We start from the raw sequence: 17,651 nt of genomic DNA, 5'->3' as shown, positions 1-17,651 counted from the left end.
CGGGTCATGTCGGTTGACCACTGGAATTGGTAATAGACGAGAAGGAACTGGCGCAAACAATCTTAAAGATCTAAATCAAGGCATGCTTGTGAGAGATCCCCGAAGGAAAGTCTACAGTAGCATGTCAAACTCACTCATTGAAGCTGATCGATTTCGTGTGCATCGGATTTGGCCGCAGAGCACAAGCCAAGAATTGGAGTATGATCACGCAATCGTACGGCCGATGTCTCCAGCGATATCTTCGAGATGAATACTGCAGTTCAATCGTGTGTACCTTCATCGCCAAAGACAATGGAGGGGAAAAGCTATCGACGACTCGGCGCTTACTTCCGTGAAGGGTAATAAAAAGTTATCCGCTGTGGCGGAAGCAGAAGAGAACACCAATTTTAGCGCCGACTTTTCGACATACAGTATTCAACGACAAAAGCAATGCCATGAAATCTTCGGAAACCTGTTCTTTTCAGGTTTCCAAAAACTTTCGAATGATGTGCTTGCTCAGGAGATTCATACGGGAGATACAGGAACATCAAACGTTCTCATGTCAAACTTTGATTTCTCTGGGCGGCGTGGAGCTAGAATATCATATCTGATAAACAAACCATACAGTACCATTTCCAAAAAAAAAAATAAAAAGAAATCCGATTTTGAAAGGTATATAAACACTGAAAAGATTGGTTTTACTGATCAGACTTGTACTTGCACTCCTTCACTATTGAACAAATTGCAATTGAACTGTCATCAAACATGTCTCGAGCGCTAGACAGAATTCCAGCTCTACTCACCCCTAAAACCCCTCTTGACAGAAACGGAGGTGAAGGTGAAAAGGCTGATCTTAAACAATCTGGTGATACCGAGGGCCATTCAGCCCAATTACCTCACCTGCCTCAAAACCCAGATGCGGATGATTCATCTTCGAGTATCGATATCGAACAATCCGAGGGTGTAACCAAGATCGAAGCTTTGTACCTGGTCTTTGGCAATGGTTGGAAACTTTGGACTTTATGGGGTTCTATCGCCCTTATTTGTATTGCTTATTCTCTATCGCAAATGACCACATACGCTTGTAAGTTCTCAATGACAATGATTCTTCCCAAGCTCTTGGGACGCTTTGGTAACTCTTCGATGCACTTGAACAGATGCTGCATTCGCTACTTCCGCTTTTGGTGAACATACCATTCTCGGTACGATCTCGGTCATCACCTCGATCATGTCTGGTGTGGCTAAACCTTTTATTGCGAAAGTAAGTCGACCACCTATGCTCTTCAGTCATCAAGGCTGATAGTGGCATCACTGTCCTAGTGTGCCGATTTGTTCTCACGACCATGGGCTCTCGCCATCTCGGTACTTTTCTATACGATAGGCTACATCGTCGTGGCGTCTTCCCAGAACGTAGGAGCAGTTGCTGGTGGTGAGTCCATATTTTCATGCCTCGTTGGCTACGTAGATAGACCGACTGATTTCTTATGTTATGTGCTCTTAAGGTGAGGTCATCTACACGCTCGGGAACACCGGTATCAACTTTGTCTCGTCCATCTTATTGGGCGATATCACATCGTTGCAATGGAGAGGTTTCGTCAACGGTTTATACTCTTTACCTTTCATCCCATTCGCATTTGTCGCTGGTGATATTGCAGCTTCGATCAATGCTTATTCCGTGAATGGTTGGAGATGGGGCGTAAGTCCTTGACGCTCTCTGCATCTACCCATGAAAGTAGATCACGTGCGGGGGCTGATCATGCTGCAGTATGGAATGTTCTGTATCATCGTACCGGTCACCATCGCTCCCTCGATCGCTGTACTTTTTTGGGGTGATTACAGAGCCAAGAAAGTCGGTGGTGAGCATCAACTTATACCAGCTATCTCGGGATTATTTTAGCCTGATAAGTGGGCCATTTTATAGCTCTGTCTCTCGCCTCATCTTCGTATGCCAGAAAAAGATTACTCTCCGGAACGACTCAAGCCAGAAAGACCCCGATCCAACTTTTAATCCACTACGCACGACAGATGGACGCTTTCGGTTTATTGCTTTTGACATTCGCTTTCGGTTGTATCCTTTCGCCTTTTACTTTGAACACTACTGCCAAAGGTGGATATACCAATCGTGAGTCTAGCATCGATGATACAAGTATTCAGCAACCTGGTTGATGGAATAAACTGCAGCCTCGCTAATCGCGTTGTTCGCGGTTGGTGGTATACTCTTTATTGCTTTCTGCGCATATGAGTGGAAAGTTGCTTCGCACCCTATCATGCCGAGAAGAGTCATGAACAAAACGTTTGTGAGTAGGCTTATGAGCAGAGTCTGCCACAACGTCAACTAATGATTTCGTGATACAGATCTGTGCATGCTTCATCGATTTTATGTACTACTTCTCAGGCTCATTATCAGGTACCTACTGGTCTTCATGGCTCTACATCACCAAAGACTACAGTGTGAGTTTACATCCCTCTCCTGCCATCTATATTTCCCATCAAAGGACTAGCGGTTGATTCCTGTTTTCCTTGTACCAGGCTGAACATTATACTTACCTCACGAACTGTTTGACCGTCGGATTATGTTTCTTTGGTTTCCTCGCTGGTGCAGTTCAGCGATATACCCATCGATACAAGTATTTACAACTTTGCGGTCTCAGTATCAGAATCATGTCGGTGTAGTACTTCTTCGATTGGAATATCCGCTGCGCATACATCAGCTGACATGATGGTTCTGCTATTGCTTCTCATAGCGCTCAAGGCTTGGTTTACCTGTCAGCCAGCAAGTCCACTGCGGGAACAACGGCCACTATCGTCATGGGTCAGATCCTTATCTCCTTAGGAGGTGGTATTTCGGTGATCTCATCATCGGTCGCATGTCAAGGATCAGTTCCACACCAAGATATGGCATTGGCCATGGCCTTGTTATCCCTTTGGACTTCGATCGGTGGATCCATCGCTTCTGCTATTGCGGCTGCAGTTTGGAATAAGCAAGTTCCAGCCAAATTGGCCTTGTACCTCGGTGATACGCACAACTCGACTCAGCTCGCGGAGATCTTCGGGTCGATCTTAGTTGCCAGGACGGCTGAGCCTAGACCATTGGTCATCCAAGGTAAATCAACCTCTGCTATATACACATATACTGTCCATGCGGCTCGCATTGCTGATGGTCGTACTATGTTCTTATTTGTTTAGCTTACAACGAAGCTATCAGACCACTTTACATTGCTGCTCTTGTAACCTCGACTCTCTCTTTGGTGGCAGGAGCATTCACCACTAACTTCTACCTTGGTACAACCCATAATGCTATCGAGAAGAAGGAAGTCGTATTCAGATCAGCGGACGAGACTGCCCCCGAAGTCGTGGCTGCTAAGGCTAGAGAGGTAGAAGAGAAAATCGCAGCAAAGTTAGCTGAAGGCGAACCGAGACATTAGGATTGGAGGTCTTACCTGAACTAACACAAGAATTGAAACAAACTTTCACCGAAGTATCATTCCATCGCACGAATGAAATTTGAGCATCCGGGTGCTCAAACAATAGGCACTCGATATTTCGTAGACCCATTTTTGACAATTGACACCCATCCACCGATCCATCGTTGAACGGTATCAACCCAAAATATAGGTTTCTGATTTAACTCGTTATACTAGGGGACAGATAGAAATTATAATGCATTCCACTTCAGCGAATGTAAATGTTGTGTGAATTGCGACACATGTGTATGGCGAAGCGTAGCAAGAAGTCGTACCCGTCGGCTGTATAATATGGATACACACATGGGACGACTTAATCAGCGTACCTTTGCACAACCTTGATTGAATCTACATTAGTCCAATCAGCCTTGATTACTCGGAGATCAACCTTCAGGTGAGAGTTTCCCCAGTCGATAGTCACTATTCATTAGTACTGTACATATCGTTTATGTTCAGCTTCATTTCCGTTTACCATACGCGATACATCTATACTTCCATTAATATGCCTCCTAAGGAAACTGACAATTCGAGCTATCGTTCTTCCTCACATCTAGGGTCAGAGCCACATCGTCGATTGTTGAATGACCAATAAGTTGCCGTCGCCCAACACCTCGCCAGCGTTGTGTCCTCCAATTCCAGATACGGAGATTTCGCTTGTGGTGGTTTTTTCTCTTCTACCGATTCGGCCAGGTTGAGTCAGCTCAGACTTTTCTATGAGACCGTCAAGGATAGCGTTGTCGTGGGATCACCTAAGTGAGCCCTCGTTCCCTCTCTTTCTCCTGAAGGAGGCAATGAATCGATAGGGGAAACAGCGGCTGACAATTCCACTGAACATCAGGGTCGTCGAATTGCCTCTCGATACGAGGTCTGCGATAGCTTTATACGAGACTGGTGAGCTATCATCTTTCGGTCGAGGAAAAGAGCTAGTCTACGATGAGGGGTATAGGCAAGCTCGGGAGATCAAGTCTCCACGTTTCGCACTTAGCGCCGACTTCTTGGTTGATTCGGCAATCCCAACGATTCTCATGAAAAAACTGAACTACACAAGTCCGTTATCGTTCAGGATCAATAAGATGAATATGTATTCTCAAGGAGGTTTCTTCAAACCGCATGTAGAGTGAGCTACCTGATTCATCTTACAGTACGATAATGTTCACAATCTTTGTTGGCATATCGTAGTACTCCCCAAGGTAAAGATCATATTGGCACATTGGTTCTATGCCTTCCATCGCATTTCCGAGGTGGAGATCTTGTTGTCAGCCATGGGGAAGCTACCGTGACTTTCGACTGGCGCAATCAAGTGAAGGACGGAGATATAGCTTGAGGTTTTCTTTACTCCGATTGTAAGCATGAAGTACTACCCGTGGAAGACGGAATCAGGATTACAGTGCAATACGACGTATTTATCACACACACACCTCTGGCTTGATCAACGATAGGATGTACGATACTAGACCTGAGGTTGTCAAACAAGCTTTCAACCGTGTTATGGATCCGTCTTTCATCCCTGAAGGAGGTGAACTTGCTTTTGGGTTGAAGTATGAATATCCAATTCAGAATGATTATCGCGGTATCGATTGGACAGCCCTCGAGAAGGTCTTGAAAGGAATAGATGCGATCTTCATGTCTTGTCTTCAAGATACCGGACTTCATTTCACATCCTTTGGAGTTATGATGCTGAGGAAATGGACATGAATCTGAAAACTTATCGCTCGGCTGGTTCTATTGAAGCTGATGAGTTGACCCCTGAGGTGAGCGGACTTGACTGTTCCCTTGATGTATCTGTCGATGGAAGATGAAGATGCTTATTATTTTTGGTAAACTTGTATAGGAGAAGAAGGATGTCACCTTCCACAAGGACATCTGGACTGCAGATTCCTGTCATAAGCCATCGGGTACCCACCTGGAAGATGAGGATCCAGCGGATCTCTCACTCGAACGAGATCCCGATTTAGTGTGGATCACCGTTCCAGCACACTTTAATATCGATAATCAATACATCACTTACAGTAATGAGGTCAGTCACCGGGATTGTCTTTTCCTGAGAGTTGGCCGATCTAATGGTCTGGGTGGGCCTAGATGCAAACCCACAGTATCTATGCTGCCGTCGGAATCAAGGTCCGTTTGCCACCTGCTAAGAACAGATCGCCTATTGGTGGGCTAAACTCACACAACAAGCGACGAAGAGAAGATTAGAGGTGAAAGGGGAGGAACTGCGTCTGGTCAAAAGGGGGAAACTTTGTAGCGTGATTGAAAGGTCTAATGACAGATACGTTATGAACGACATGTGAAATGCGAATATAATACATCACCATGCTATGATACAACTCACTCCCTTTCCCTTTGTTCGTTCCTGCTTAACTAACCACAACACACCGTTGGTTCCTCCTCATTCGTCGTACTTTCCACACCTAGGACTAACCAATCGCAGAAGAATTTCCCTATACCCGCTCCTATCAATATCGAGAAGATCAAATATCCATTATAGGACATGACCAACAACATCAACAGGTATGCTAAGCCAAATATCGCGACGTGTATTAACGATCGGATGAGTTGTTGTAAAGGTGTTGCTCTTCTAGGACGGTGGTTCTGGAGTTTGATAGATACGGTGGACAGTTGTTTGAGAATGAGTTGGTCGTAATCCCTTGATATTCGCCGTAAGAGTTCTAAGAGAATAGCCATGAATACCACGCCGACACATGAGGCTGCGAAGGCTCCTCGAGTTGTGTTGTGCCATCCGGATGAGATGAAGCCTGATTGTAAAGGTAGGTGAAATTAGTCAAAAGCGGTGATTTAAGGAATGTTCGGCCTACATGTGTCTATCACATCCCAATTCCATAACATCTAAGGATAGAAGACCGTCAGCTATAGCTTGTGTGATCTTCCTACGATGACACTCACGTCAGACATCTGACATGTACTGTTACTTGAAGAGCTCATATCCATCTTGAATCAGGTCTTTCGAAGCTGGTGAATCGACTGAATTATTGAATCGTTATATGATTGTTCTTATGCTTTTCGACGTTGTACTCTTTAACAGAGATATATATGAGGAATGGAGAAGAAAGCATATTGTTGAGGGATCACATAACACCTGTCTGTCTCACGGAGTCGGATGCTGTCGTCATGCAACCGTTGTCAACGCATCGAATACTTTGATCCCTTTAACCGACTTTTCCTCGGATCAGCCAATCAGACGAGATCACCATGAATGGCCGCAACTAATCTAGGGTAACGTCGATCATTTCCCGTAATCCGAGCCATTTACTTATTACTCGTTTCGGTAAATCTCTCAAACCTAGCTTCGGAATGTCTTGTGGATTTGAGATTTGCCGCGTTTGAAGAGGCCTTTGTGTCATTGGTTTATGGTATGGCTAAGCATAATTTTGAAAGACACGATGATGATGTAAATCTACAACAATACCTCAGGTAGAAAGAGATAGAAGCAGGAGGACTCTATCTTTTGTCTTGGTCTTTTCATCTTTTTGGTACCAATCATACTTTCCCTTTCCACGTAGAACACTTCATAAGGAATCTTGAAGATTTCGTTCACTATTCTGGCTTGTTGTCACCTGAACTCTCGGTAAGTACTTACTGTCGCTTCATCGATGCTCCAGTGTACTAAACCCCAGCATCTGTTCAGATACCCATCGTCGTCTCTTCCTGTTTAACCATACCCCACGATGGAAGCTCGATATCACATACAGAACTTTACCGACGGATCAGCGACCGAACCTCACTGGGGATATGCCGACCGGATCGTACCCTGTACGAACGATGCTGGGTCATGCGAGTACCTGGACGTGGTATATCACTCACACGATCTGGGTATGCTCTATTCCGGTATTTTGTGGTCAGCCATCATTGGTGGTTTGTTATTGTGGGGTATAATACATCGAAGTCACACTTCCAATCGAATCACACGGACGATCAATACCTTCATTCGTAAGAGGTTATTACCCGATATCAAATTTGGATTTGGACGATATTTCTTTGGTAGAACTACGAGATTACAAGTTCTAGTCTTAGCTTGTCTGACAGTTTATCTCACGATATTCTCGTTTGTTGGAATAAGGTATAAGATATGGAAAACTCCTGTGAAGAATTATCCGGATTTACACAATACTCGATCAAGTATTGGACCATTCGCGGACCGTGTCGGTATACTGGCCTATGCTCTTACACCCTTATCGATCTTACTGGGATCAAGGGAATCCTTACTTTCATTAGTGACTGGTGTTCCATACCAACAATTCAACTTCCTTCATCGGTGGTTAGGTCATATAATCTTACTTCAATCTATCGTCCACACGATCTTCTGGTCAATTGTCGAGATTAAACTATACCAACCTCAACCATCCACAGCTAAATCATGGATAACTCAGACATACATGATATGGGGTGTAGTAGCGATGATCCTCTTATTGCTCTTATGGGGTTTATCATTAGAATGGTCAAGAAGGAAATTCGGATATGAATTCTTCAGAAAAGCACATTATGTCCTTGCGATGCTTTATATAGGAGCATGTTGGGGTCATTGGGAAAAACTGAAATGTTTCATGATTCCCTCCCTAGTCCTATGGTTATTAGACCGATCGATTAGGTTCATTAGAACTTTCCTAATTCATTATAAGATCTTATCAAATGGGAAAGGGTTATTCGAAACTATTCAAGCGGAGATCAAGCATTGCGATGATGAAGATGTGATAAGGATGGAATTCGATAATCCGAATCAACTAGATTTCGATATTGGTCAACATTTTTATATATCCTTCACCGATGCCAAAAGAGGTGTTTGGCAATCTCATCCGTTCACTCCATTGAGTTTACCAGGAGATAAACATGTATATTTGATTAGAGCGAAGAAAGGAGAAACTAGGAGAATTATGGGATTAGATACGTCGACTACCCCCATCATCCTTACTGGTCCGTACGGAGTGGATATCATGAGAGATTTAGGGAATGAAGATAATGTTCTGTGTGTAGCTGGAGGAACAGGTATAACGTTTGTTCTACCTGTTTTATTACACCTTTCGAAGTATGGTTTGACACAGGGTCGAATGATAGAGTTGATTTGGGTGGTCAGACATCAGAGGGATACGAGATGGATCGAAAATGAATTGGAAGAATTGAGGAAAGATGGAAATATCAAAGTAACAATTAAAGTGACCAGAGAAATCGCCATACCCTCTTCTTCCACTGGTACAGGTACTTCTACACCTACTGCTGGAAGCGTTTCATCGAAAGATCTAGATGGATTGCAGCAGAATCAAGAAGATGGTAATGGTGCTATGTTATCTGTATCGTATGATAAGGAACTTTATGCGGAATGTCCTTGTAATCCACCCGTCTACACTTCTTCCTCCTCGTCTTCAACTACACCGCAACTTTTAGATCGAACTCAGGGCAAGAGCGGTAAAATTGTAGATGCTGAGAAAGCCATAGAAGAAGGTATCGAACCTCATCATCGACCGGATCTCCGAAAAGCCGTGAAGGAGTTTGTGGGAAGAACAATCAATGGACCTACTGTGGTGTATGTTAGTGGTCCAGGAGGGATGATTAGTGATGTTAGGGATGAAGTTGCGTTGTGTAATGATGCAGGCAGGCTATGGGATGGTGAAGAACGAGCAGAGGTCAGGTTGATATATGATGACAGATTAGAATAGATTCCATAGCATCTGACTGTTGAATTTTGGGTAGTCATGCACACTTGTATATCGATAAATTGAAGAAACGGAATCAGTACCAAGAGACGGCATTCTAAGATGTAAATCGAGTGGTGTACAAGTATAATTCCACTATCCGTGTATGTTCTATAAATCTGATTATTGTCTATTCCTGTCTCTACAAAATACAAGAGCACGAAATCGTCACTATCACCATCGATACAGCCAATAATCCGTTGGGGCAATGCCGTATCGCATCTGATCCAGGATTCTTGGGGGCAGTATAATTGAAACTCGAATCGACACAACCGTTATCCAATATTGGAAATACCAACGTACTTGAATTACTGACATCCTTCGGTATATATCCTTGAGCAACTCCACGTCTGTATGACCAAGTATCTATATCGTAATCTGTTTTCCCTGCAACCCGAATTCCAAACACAGAATATCAATACACTGCTCTTTGTTCATCTCTTACTTGGTCTATAATAGGGAGACAACTCACAGGTCCAATAATACCATCCTCTTGAAGGTTGATCTCCAATCGAACTAGGCGAATAAGATGCCAACTGAGCTTCGAAGAACAACCTAAACCACGTTCTCTTCTCCCTCGAATCATCTTTATTCTGTATTGACGACGAACTCGAATTGGGTGAATGACCAGTTTCTAAACTCCATTCTCCCACTAACACAGGTAACATCCCCAAATCTGGATTTTTCAATATCTTTGATATGTTACAGACTTTTTCTAAGATGACGTCGTGAGGGAGGTTATTCAGTGGTTCGAAGGCGTAGTATTGGTGAGTATCGATGATGGAATTGTTCGACTTGGATGATGTGGAATTGGAAAGTGGATTGTAATTTGACCAATATTGTGGACCCCAAAATGCATCTGAAGGGAAGTAAATCGCATGATCAGTCAGGTAGAAACAAACACTCTTTTCCTCTTCTCTAAATAGATGACTCACCATGCATGATAACGTTCATATCTCCCTTAACATCACTTATAGCCTGTGCAGCATCCGAATAAAAATCCTTCAATTGGGACATACTAAAGTTATTTGATAGTCTGGGTTCGTTGAGCAATTCAATTCCTATCACCGTGCTACCATATATCTCTTTCGTGAATTCCTCTGTCAAATTCTTCAATACGTTAATGGATCTTTCTATATTTGATGTATTCGTAGGGAACAATACTGGACCGATCAAGCCCGAGTTATCTTGACCGTTCTGAGAACCTGGTGCGCCATGTAGATCTAAGAGGACTGATAGACCTAATTCGGAAGCCCAGTTGACAGCTTGGATAAGGTATGGGTACTGCAATTGAGGTTATGACTTAGTATTCTTATGATACTTGATCTAGTTGAGCGATGAAAAAGACAGGAGACTGAATGGCTTACCTGTCCAGATACATATGGCTCATCATCCCTTACATCCACTGCCCAGTATCCTATAGGTATACGAACGGAATTTAGACCTGCGGCTTTGATTTCTTCGAAATCATCTCGAGTGAAGAATGATCTGCAAAGATGACTTCAGCTACGGTTTCTGATACGCTTCGGAACAGGTGATGGATGGAAGGCTCAACCCACTTCCAATGATCTTCCAACCTGCTCAGACACTTCTTCTTACCCAGACCGGCACAGAGGTGATACTCGTCTTCCGCACCGTTGGTGTAGATCGACGGCGTGATCCTATCATCGTGAGCGTACGGTTTGCACGAGGCCCACACCCGCATGAGATCATGAATTATGTTAAGAGGCTTACCATTCTTCGGTCAAAAGCCATCCACCTAGATTAACACCTCTTATCACCTCATTCGAACCGATATCCCTCCGAATTCGATGCAAGTTGCCACTGGAGCTGGGTGATGTAGCGATGCCAAGATGCGCAGTGATTGAGGTGAGTGTAGCAAGTAGGACTACCAGCCCATGATAAGTCCACATCCGCTGGCTGACTGTACGAGCGAGGATATGAATGTTCTACACCAACAAGGTGAATGTACATTGAGAAACGTCACAACAAATACTCCAGATTGATGTGGTGACGTTACTCGTAGACTATTGATTGACTGCGGGATTCGTTTCTTGGCGCCGGTCGTGGAACAGTGACCAACTCCTTACGTACAGGAATGTTGAATATCATAGTCCAGCTGTAGCGTATGCATTGTTGCATGTTGTCAAGCAGAATCGTATTCTGATTCATTCAAATGCCGTTCTCTGGAGCTCACTGTGTCTCTCTTCCCATGGTGTGGTGAGATCCACTATTGGTAGTATCGTCTAATTAACCGTTCGGTCCTCACGACTGAATGCTTTTAACAAGAAACGTTCGTTCTTGTAATGCACAACGAGCCAATCTGAGCAGGACAAGCTCTCACAGCACCTGTGTAGTGTCGGCAAAGTGTGTACATATTGGATCCTTGAGATTTGACTGCGTAAGAAGGTGCTGATGACTGTGGAGAGAACCTCGTAGTATCATCATCTTCGGCTACGACATTTGGTTCGGGTATATAACCACAACTTAAAACTCAATCTCAATCTTAATCCCAATGCCAATTTCATTATTTTGATTCTAGAACTACAACTACCACCGATCACTTCTAGTTCTTAAGCTTGAAGAGCAGACGATTCGAGACTCAAGTCAGGAAATGACTCAACCTTCCACTCCACCACCACCAGCATACGACCCACCTCTACCTCGTCGTCCATCATCTCCATCGGCCTTGCCGTCTCCGCTGACTTCCCCAGTCTCCGCGCCAGCGACTTACCACCACTCACAGCAGATCAGACCATTGCTGCAGAGATCGAAACCGTCCCTACTTGACGAACTCCTTCCTACACCGACTACATCCTCATTCGATCGTAACGACCCATTACCCCACGTAATTAGAAGAGCAGGATCGGTAGCTGTCATTGCTATATTCTTACTTTCAATCACATTCATGGCTTCTACTAGCTCCTCCTCAGCCGGTACACTGAGGAATGGTTCAGTAAGTGGTTTAAGAGAGGTGTTTGGTTTAGGCAGTCAGGCGGATGTGGGCCAGTGGATCGGAGATTTGCCCTCGACAAATAACGAGAATGAGCAGGATACTACCCTCGGCGAGGGTTATAGTAGTGATACGGATAGTGAGACTGAACCGAATGATCAAGTCCGGCCTGATGTCGGTGAGTCGATTGAACACTACATATGAATCCTCACACCATTGACATCTACTGATGGAACATTGTGTACAGATTTCGATCATTACAAAATGCTTAAAACTTTACCACCCGGGACTATCGACGTCAATTCTGCAGGACAGAGGTTAATAATTATCGGGGACATACACGGATCATATGATCCCCTAATGTGAATAACTCCTTCTCCCCTTTAACAATGCTGACTGCTTGAGTCTAGACGTTTGATGGACGATATATCCTATTCGCCGACTACCGATCGCCTAATCCACGTTGGCGATCTGATAGCAAAAGGCTCAAAGAACAACGAAGTGCTGGAATGGATGAGGGAAAGACGTATATTAGGTGTGAGAGGGAATCATGATCAGGCCGTCATCCAGTGGAGAACTTGGATGGAATGGGCTGGCGGCTCAGACGGAGATTGGCAAGCTTATGTGGATAGTCTGAGTTCCGACGATGAAAAAGCTGTGAAGAAGGAATTGAAGAAGCAGAGAAAAGAGTTTCCGGACGGTTGGAAATGGAAAGGAGAGCACTGGGAGATTGCCAGGTGGGTTATTTACATGCGAAAGCAATTTAATTGCTAAGTGAGTCTGGATGGGCTGTCTGATTCGATGAATGTTCTAGGAACCTTCCTCAAAACCTCTACTTATACCTTCTCGAACTTCCTTTGATTCTGCATCTCCCATCACTACACACCATCGTCGTCCACGCTGGTCTTCTCCCTTCCAACCCTCTCAAGTCATCCTCGGCAGATATTCAGCCCTTGGTGCAATTTTCCAACCTCACTTCGGATATGGACGAAGAAGCGATAAGAAATTCAGAAGAGGTATCAATCATATTTAACGTACCCCAAAATACTGTTCCATGGAATTTACTCAATATGCGAGGGGTTTATATGAAAGGCAAGAAGAAAGGCAAAGTGACGAAATCAGGTAAAAAGGGCACACCGTGGAGCGACGTATGGAAGAAAGAAATGAAGAGATGTAAAGGAAAGGGAAAATGGCTCGTAGATGGTATGGGAGAGACGGAGGCGGAAAAGACTCATGAAGAAGATGATAAGATTGAACTTCAAGATGAAGATAGAAAAAGACAAAAACCTGGATCCCCGACTGTTGGACCAGAAGAGGAGGGTGATCTGGGCTGTTCTCCTGTGACTGTCATTTATGGACACGCTGGTGAGTTGCCATATATATGCGTGCTGCTTATGATGCTAACGTGTCATGTATATACGTAGCCGGTAGAGGATTAGATATCAAACCATTTAGTAAAGGTATAGATACGGGTTGTGTTGTAAGTGATCGCACTGTAATGGTAAGAGATGATGTGTGCTTATAACAATATGTGGTAATCATATACAGTACGGCCGTCAACTCACTGTATTGGTCTTAGGCGATCTGAAGGGACTCAAAGGCGAGTCAGTTAGAGTAGGCGATCATCAAGGTATCTTAGTCAGTGTGCAATGTGGTGAGGGAGGTATTTGAGGTATGATATGGGAGAGATCACGTAGAATGTAGATTTAGACTGTAGATCCGTAGATTCGTAGATGGGACACTATACTGTTACTGCATCTTGTTGTATTTGTATGTAACGTGTATCAGTCAGTCGAAGTCAGAGTTTGGCACTTCATATCGGCTTGAAAACGATTCTACATGACATGTCTTCTCAATCATTCGAGTTCTGATGCACAGCCCACATGCAGTGTTCTTGCAATATTCAACTGATGGTCTTGAAGATGAGTCTCAGTATAGTATCACAGCAACCTAGGATGACTTTCGAGTGCTGAAGAATAGACATAGCAATGTAGTTGTGCCAATCAGGCTGTGTACAATACACCCTTGACGACGCCCTTTGAGACTGTTGATACGTTGGTGTAGTACGTAGCATGGTCCATTCAAGTCCCACAGATGGGAACAGAGTCAATCAAATAAGTATGCTTGCTTGGCATTCAGCATGTTCAAGATTATCATGCATACCTAATACCACTATATCACCGTGATCATTGAATCAAAATATCGTTCGAGTATGGGTAGACCAACACCTCCACCAAGATTACCATCCTTACCTTCCAATCCTCGTCCCACTCATAGCGTATCGTCATCGACTGCTCCACCTCCCACAACTCCCAGGACTAACTCAGAAACACCTTCAACCCCTAGAAGAAATCTTCCTGCTACGCCGCGATCACATGTTCCACCTCGAACGAGCGGTTCGACGTTCGGTCCGAGCGGGGGTGGTACCTCCTCTTCTGACTTGAATGATTCTTTGGGACTCGATGATATAGCAGATTCAGCCGGAGAAGGATTACCGGCATACCTAGAAGAAGCGGACGAGAATGAGGTGACCGTGGTGGAGCCGACAGGAGGGATCGAGCATGTCTCTACGCCTCAAGCTGATCAGGACCTGGATCAACCTATGCAGACTGATGAGCAAACGCATGGTGATATTGCGGGTAGACAAGGTGGAGCATCGAGATTTGGAAGGTGGAGAGAATGGGGTGAGTCCATGCTTCGTGCATAGGTCATTGCCAGCAGGGCGATAAACTGACTTTCGAATATCGTGGCCGTGGATGAAAGTTGAGAAAAGAGCTGTTGAAAGGTTCGACAGTGATCCCGATCGTCAGGCGAGACGAAATGTTCGACGTCAGGTAAATACATCCTACCCCGTCTACCTGTTCCAGCTCCAATTTCAATTGCTGACATATTTTATAAATCTTGTAGCTCCCCGAACCACCTCAACCACCATCGTATAATGACACTCTCCCATCGAATTATCATCCTTCATCAACATCGACCTCATCTCCCGCTCAACCTTTACGATACCTGTCTGCCGGTGCGAAGCCAACTATACTGCCTGATTCCTCCTTACTTCGAATCGACTATGGACAATCCCTCGAACCCCATTCAAGGTACTCCATCAACTGCGCTTATCCAGTGCCGAATTCAAACCTGGTAATACTGGGTACTTCTCATGGATTGAAAGTCCTTGATACCGATCTGATGGAAGATACAACAAGGAATATATGGTTCAATTTACCCGTATGGGAGATACACCCTTTATCCCTTTCTACTTCTACTAGTAAAGGCTACATAATCATGCTTGTTGGTGGTGCAGAGGAAATTTCGAAACCGACTTTAGATTCTAAGCCAAAACGGAACTCTGGTACTCAAGTTCGAATATACAACTTGAGGTCACTCATCTCACTAGCGAAGTATTCTTCTGTTCAACCTGCTTCTTATTTCGGGATAGACCTCTCGTCAAACAAGGGTAAGGAGAAAGGCAAAGGTAAATCGAGGGACAAAGATAGTGTGGAGTGGACCATGATCGATAGAACATCAAGCATATCCTCAATCTCTCAACACCAATCAAAGGACGATTTAGACAAAGCTTGGTCAGATGATTATACGATCTTACGTTCTGGCAAACCTCATCAAAATCAGTCTCAGGGAGATATAATGTTAATTACTAGCTATATATCTCAATCTAGGATATTCGTTGCGGTTGGTACGTCAAATCATGTAATCGTACATGGTGCTTTCCCACCTGTTCAAGATCACGGATCTCAAGAGATGCTAGAAGAACAAATTAGGTTTACAGCATCGAGAACATTCTATTTACCTTGTCAACCACAACATATCTCGTTTTTGCAATTACCTTCCCTACCTGATTTACCAATCTCACCTTCCCTCTCTTCCCTCCCATCTGGAGGAGGGGGAGGGGGAAGTGTACTAGACGATTCGGCAAGTCTTTTCTCATATGATGACAGGGCATCAATACGAACGGGCAATTCGAATGGTAGTTCAGGTTCAAATAATCCACCAGCATTTAACGATAATGTTGAGAACGCAGAGAATCGAGTACCGAGTTTAGGACTATATGTTAGTTTTGGCTCGAAAGCTTGTTTGATCCGAGTGAACGATTCTACAGTGTTAGATCTGAAGCTCAAAAACTCGACCGGCTCGACCAGTGTGATGGGGATGGGGATGGGAGGAGGATCATCGAAAGGTGATTGGGGAGGGTCGGAAACTTTGAGATTGAAAGGTGGTGGTGAAGTCTATGTGATCACGAGAGGTAAAGAGACGTTTTTGTTTTCCGTGAGTTATGATTCAAATATCCTCGTCTCACATATGGCATATTCACCTACTGTATTTGTCAGAGGAATTGTCAGGATATTGATACCATGCTGATTTCATCGTTTAGGCACCATTCGATATCCCCTCTCAGTCCAATACACCCCTATACACAGTATTATGGCCCGAATCACCATTCTCCCTATCAGCTTCGATCGAATATGCCACTTCATCATCAAGACAAAGCCCAGACGAAGGAGAAGATGTAAATATAAGGTTGATCTCTACTTCTTATACTGGAAATTTGCATGTTCAACATCTGGATTTCTCAACGGGCAGATCTGGAGGAGGAAGTAAAGTGAAATGTAAACCTTTTGGATCGAGTGTATTGGGTAATCTGGCAAAAGTGATCATGACTGAACAGAATCCTCAAGAAGATCAAGAAGAGCCGAATGGGAAAGAAAGGGATGGTTGTTGGGTGAGATATAGGAGGAAGGAAGGGGATTGGAGAGTCGTGAAGCTTGAAAGGGAATAGGGAAAGTAATTTATGTAGCTCATCATCGTAACCGTTTCAGGATGAACATATGATCGCTGACTGTACTAATCTGGTGATGCATAAGATAAACGGACTTGTGTGCTTGGACCGAACTGACGGTTCACTGTAGCGACGAAATGACGTGGCTGAAACACACACAAACACTCGGAGTAGCACATCCCTGTGTGCAGATGACATCCCGAATATTGCAGATATTCGGTTAAGAATGTTACAGGTAAAGATAACGTTCCATGTACTGTTTTGACCTTTGGCTGACAATTTACTCTCTATCAGTACTTGCACACAGGAAGATTGATTGTTGTCCTTCACTTGCAATGGTTTCAGAAATATTTTATGGGAATCCACCTGATGTTAACCGAACACGTCAAAGCTTTATGGCCTTGGCACGAATACCAATCTTCCAGCAATCTCATGTCATGTTAAGACCTCCTTTCCAATCATCCGATTGTGTGATCAAAGGTATTATACAACATCTGGAAGCCACAAAAAGGATCTTCTCATTCATGAGGACTTTAAAGCTTTGATTACATTGAGGGGGTATTGTTATACCTTTGTTCTGTCTCATCATCTTATCTAATACTCTACGATGAAAAGGGTATCATATCAAACAATGACAGAAAGGTGGATTCGATGAATGAACATATATAATGGCTCAATCTGGTTCTTGCTCTCTCTTGATTAAACATCTCACCCATTCCCTCTCACGTCTCAGCTTCGCCATTATTAAGGTTTCCGTA

The 17,651-nt window shown here is 44.0% G+C and overlaps 8 protein-coding genes across 8 annotated transcripts; 6 read left to right on the top strand and 2 right to left on the bottom strand.

Annotated features, from left to right (window-relative positions):
• Nucleotides 1-744: 744 nt before the first annotated feature.
• On the top strand, nucleotides 745-3,404 carry L199_007262 (uncharacterized protein; the record flags this gene model as incomplete). The annotated part of the gene is made up of 11 exons (XM_064892956.1): nucleotides 745-1,063; nucleotides 1,137-1,240; nucleotides 1,300-1,408; nucleotides 1,482-1,675; nucleotides 1,745-1,835; nucleotides 1,901-2,101; nucleotides 2,161-2,276; nucleotides 2,335-2,430; nucleotides 2,509-2,642; nucleotides 2,724-3,082; nucleotides 3,166-3,404. The coding sequence occupies 11 exons, from the start codon at nucleotides 745-747 to the stop codon at nucleotides 3,402-3,404; spliced, it is 1,962 nt and encodes a 653-aa protein (XP_064749028.1).
• Nucleotides 3,405-3,945: 541 nt separating this feature from the next.
• Nucleotides 3,946-4,767, top strand: L199_007261 (uncharacterized protein; the record flags this gene model as incomplete). Its single annotated transcript, XM_064892955.1, has 4 exons — nucleotides 3,946-3,998; nucleotides 4,083-4,196; nucleotides 4,282-4,560; nucleotides 4,623-4,767. The coding sequence occupies 4 exons, from the start codon at nucleotides 3,946-3,948 to the stop codon at nucleotides 4,765-4,767; spliced, it is 591 nt and encodes a 196-aa protein (XP_064749027.1).
• Nucleotides 4,768-5,134: 367 nt separating this feature from the next.
• Nucleotides 5,135-5,639, top strand: L199_007260 (uncharacterized protein; the record flags this gene model as incomplete). Its single annotated transcript, XM_064892954.1, has 3 exons — nucleotides 5,135-5,194; nucleotides 5,275-5,460; nucleotides 5,523-5,639. The coding sequence occupies 3 exons, from the start codon at nucleotides 5,135-5,137 to the stop codon at nucleotides 5,637-5,639; spliced, it is 363 nt and encodes a 120-aa protein (XP_064749026.1).
• Nucleotides 5,640-5,804: 165 nt separating this feature from the next.
• L199_007259 (uncharacterized protein) lies at nucleotides 5,805-6,392 on the bottom strand (the record flags this gene model as incomplete). The annotated part of the gene is made up of 3 exons (XM_064892953.1): nucleotides 5,805-6,199; nucleotides 6,260-6,290; nucleotides 6,348-6,392. The coding sequence occupies 3 exons, from the start codon at nucleotides 6,390-6,392 to the stop codon at nucleotides 5,805-5,807; spliced, it is 471 nt and encodes a 156-aa protein (XP_064749025.1).
• A 737-nt stretch (nucleotides 6,393-7,129) lies between these two features.
• L199_007258 (uncharacterized protein) lies at nucleotides 7,130-9,112 on the top strand (the record flags this gene model as incomplete). Its single annotated transcript, XM_064892952.1, has 1 exon — nucleotides 7,130-9,112. One exon carries the CDS (start codon nucleotides 7,130-7,132, stop codon nucleotides 9,110-9,112), a length of 1,983 nt encoding a protein of 660 aa, XP_064749024.1.
• A 178-nt stretch (nucleotides 9,113-9,290) lies between these two features.
• Nucleotides 9,291-11,061, bottom strand: L199_007257 (uncharacterized protein; the record flags this gene model as incomplete). The annotated part of the gene is made up of 6 exons (XM_064892951.1): nucleotides 9,291-9,535; nucleotides 9,621-10,007; nucleotides 10,084-10,432; nucleotides 10,516-10,636; nucleotides 10,708-10,809; nucleotides 10,883-11,061. The coding sequence occupies 6 exons, from the start codon at nucleotides 11,059-11,061 to the stop codon at nucleotides 9,291-9,293; spliced, it is 1,383 nt and encodes a 460-aa protein (XP_064749023.1).
• A 701-nt stretch (nucleotides 11,062-11,762) lies between these two features.
• L199_007256 (uncharacterized protein) lies at nucleotides 11,763-13,772 on the top strand (the record flags this gene model as incomplete). Its single annotated transcript, XM_064892950.1, has 6 exons — nucleotides 11,763-12,279; nucleotides 12,349-12,463; nucleotides 12,512-12,838; nucleotides 12,916-13,466; nucleotides 13,526-13,581; nucleotides 13,650-13,772. The coding sequence occupies 6 exons, from the start codon at nucleotides 11,763-11,765 to the stop codon at nucleotides 13,770-13,772; spliced, it is 1,689 nt and encodes a 562-aa protein (XP_064749022.1).
• Nucleotides 13,773-14,313: 541 nt separating this feature from the next.
• Nucleotides 14,314-16,893, top strand: L199_007255 (uncharacterized protein; the record flags this gene model as incomplete). The annotated part of the gene is made up of 4 exons (XM_064892949.1): nucleotides 14,314-14,785; nucleotides 14,865-14,935; nucleotides 15,009-16,382; nucleotides 16,489-16,893. 4 exons carry the CDS (start codon nucleotides 14,314-14,316, stop codon nucleotides 16,891-16,893), a joined length of 2,322 nt encoding a protein of 773 aa, XP_064749021.1.
• Nucleotides 16,894-17,651: the final 758 nt, after the last annotated feature.

The sequence above is a fragment of the Kwoniella botswanensis genome, chromosome 2, assembly GCF_036426115.1.
Source record: "Kwoniella botswanensis chromosome 2, complete sequence".
Lineage (NCBI taxonomy): Eukaryota > Fungi > Basidiomycota > Tremellomycetes > Tremellales > Cryptococcaceae > Kwoniella > Kwoniella botswanensis.
This window is presented reverse-complemented; position numbering and strand designations above follow the sequence as displayed.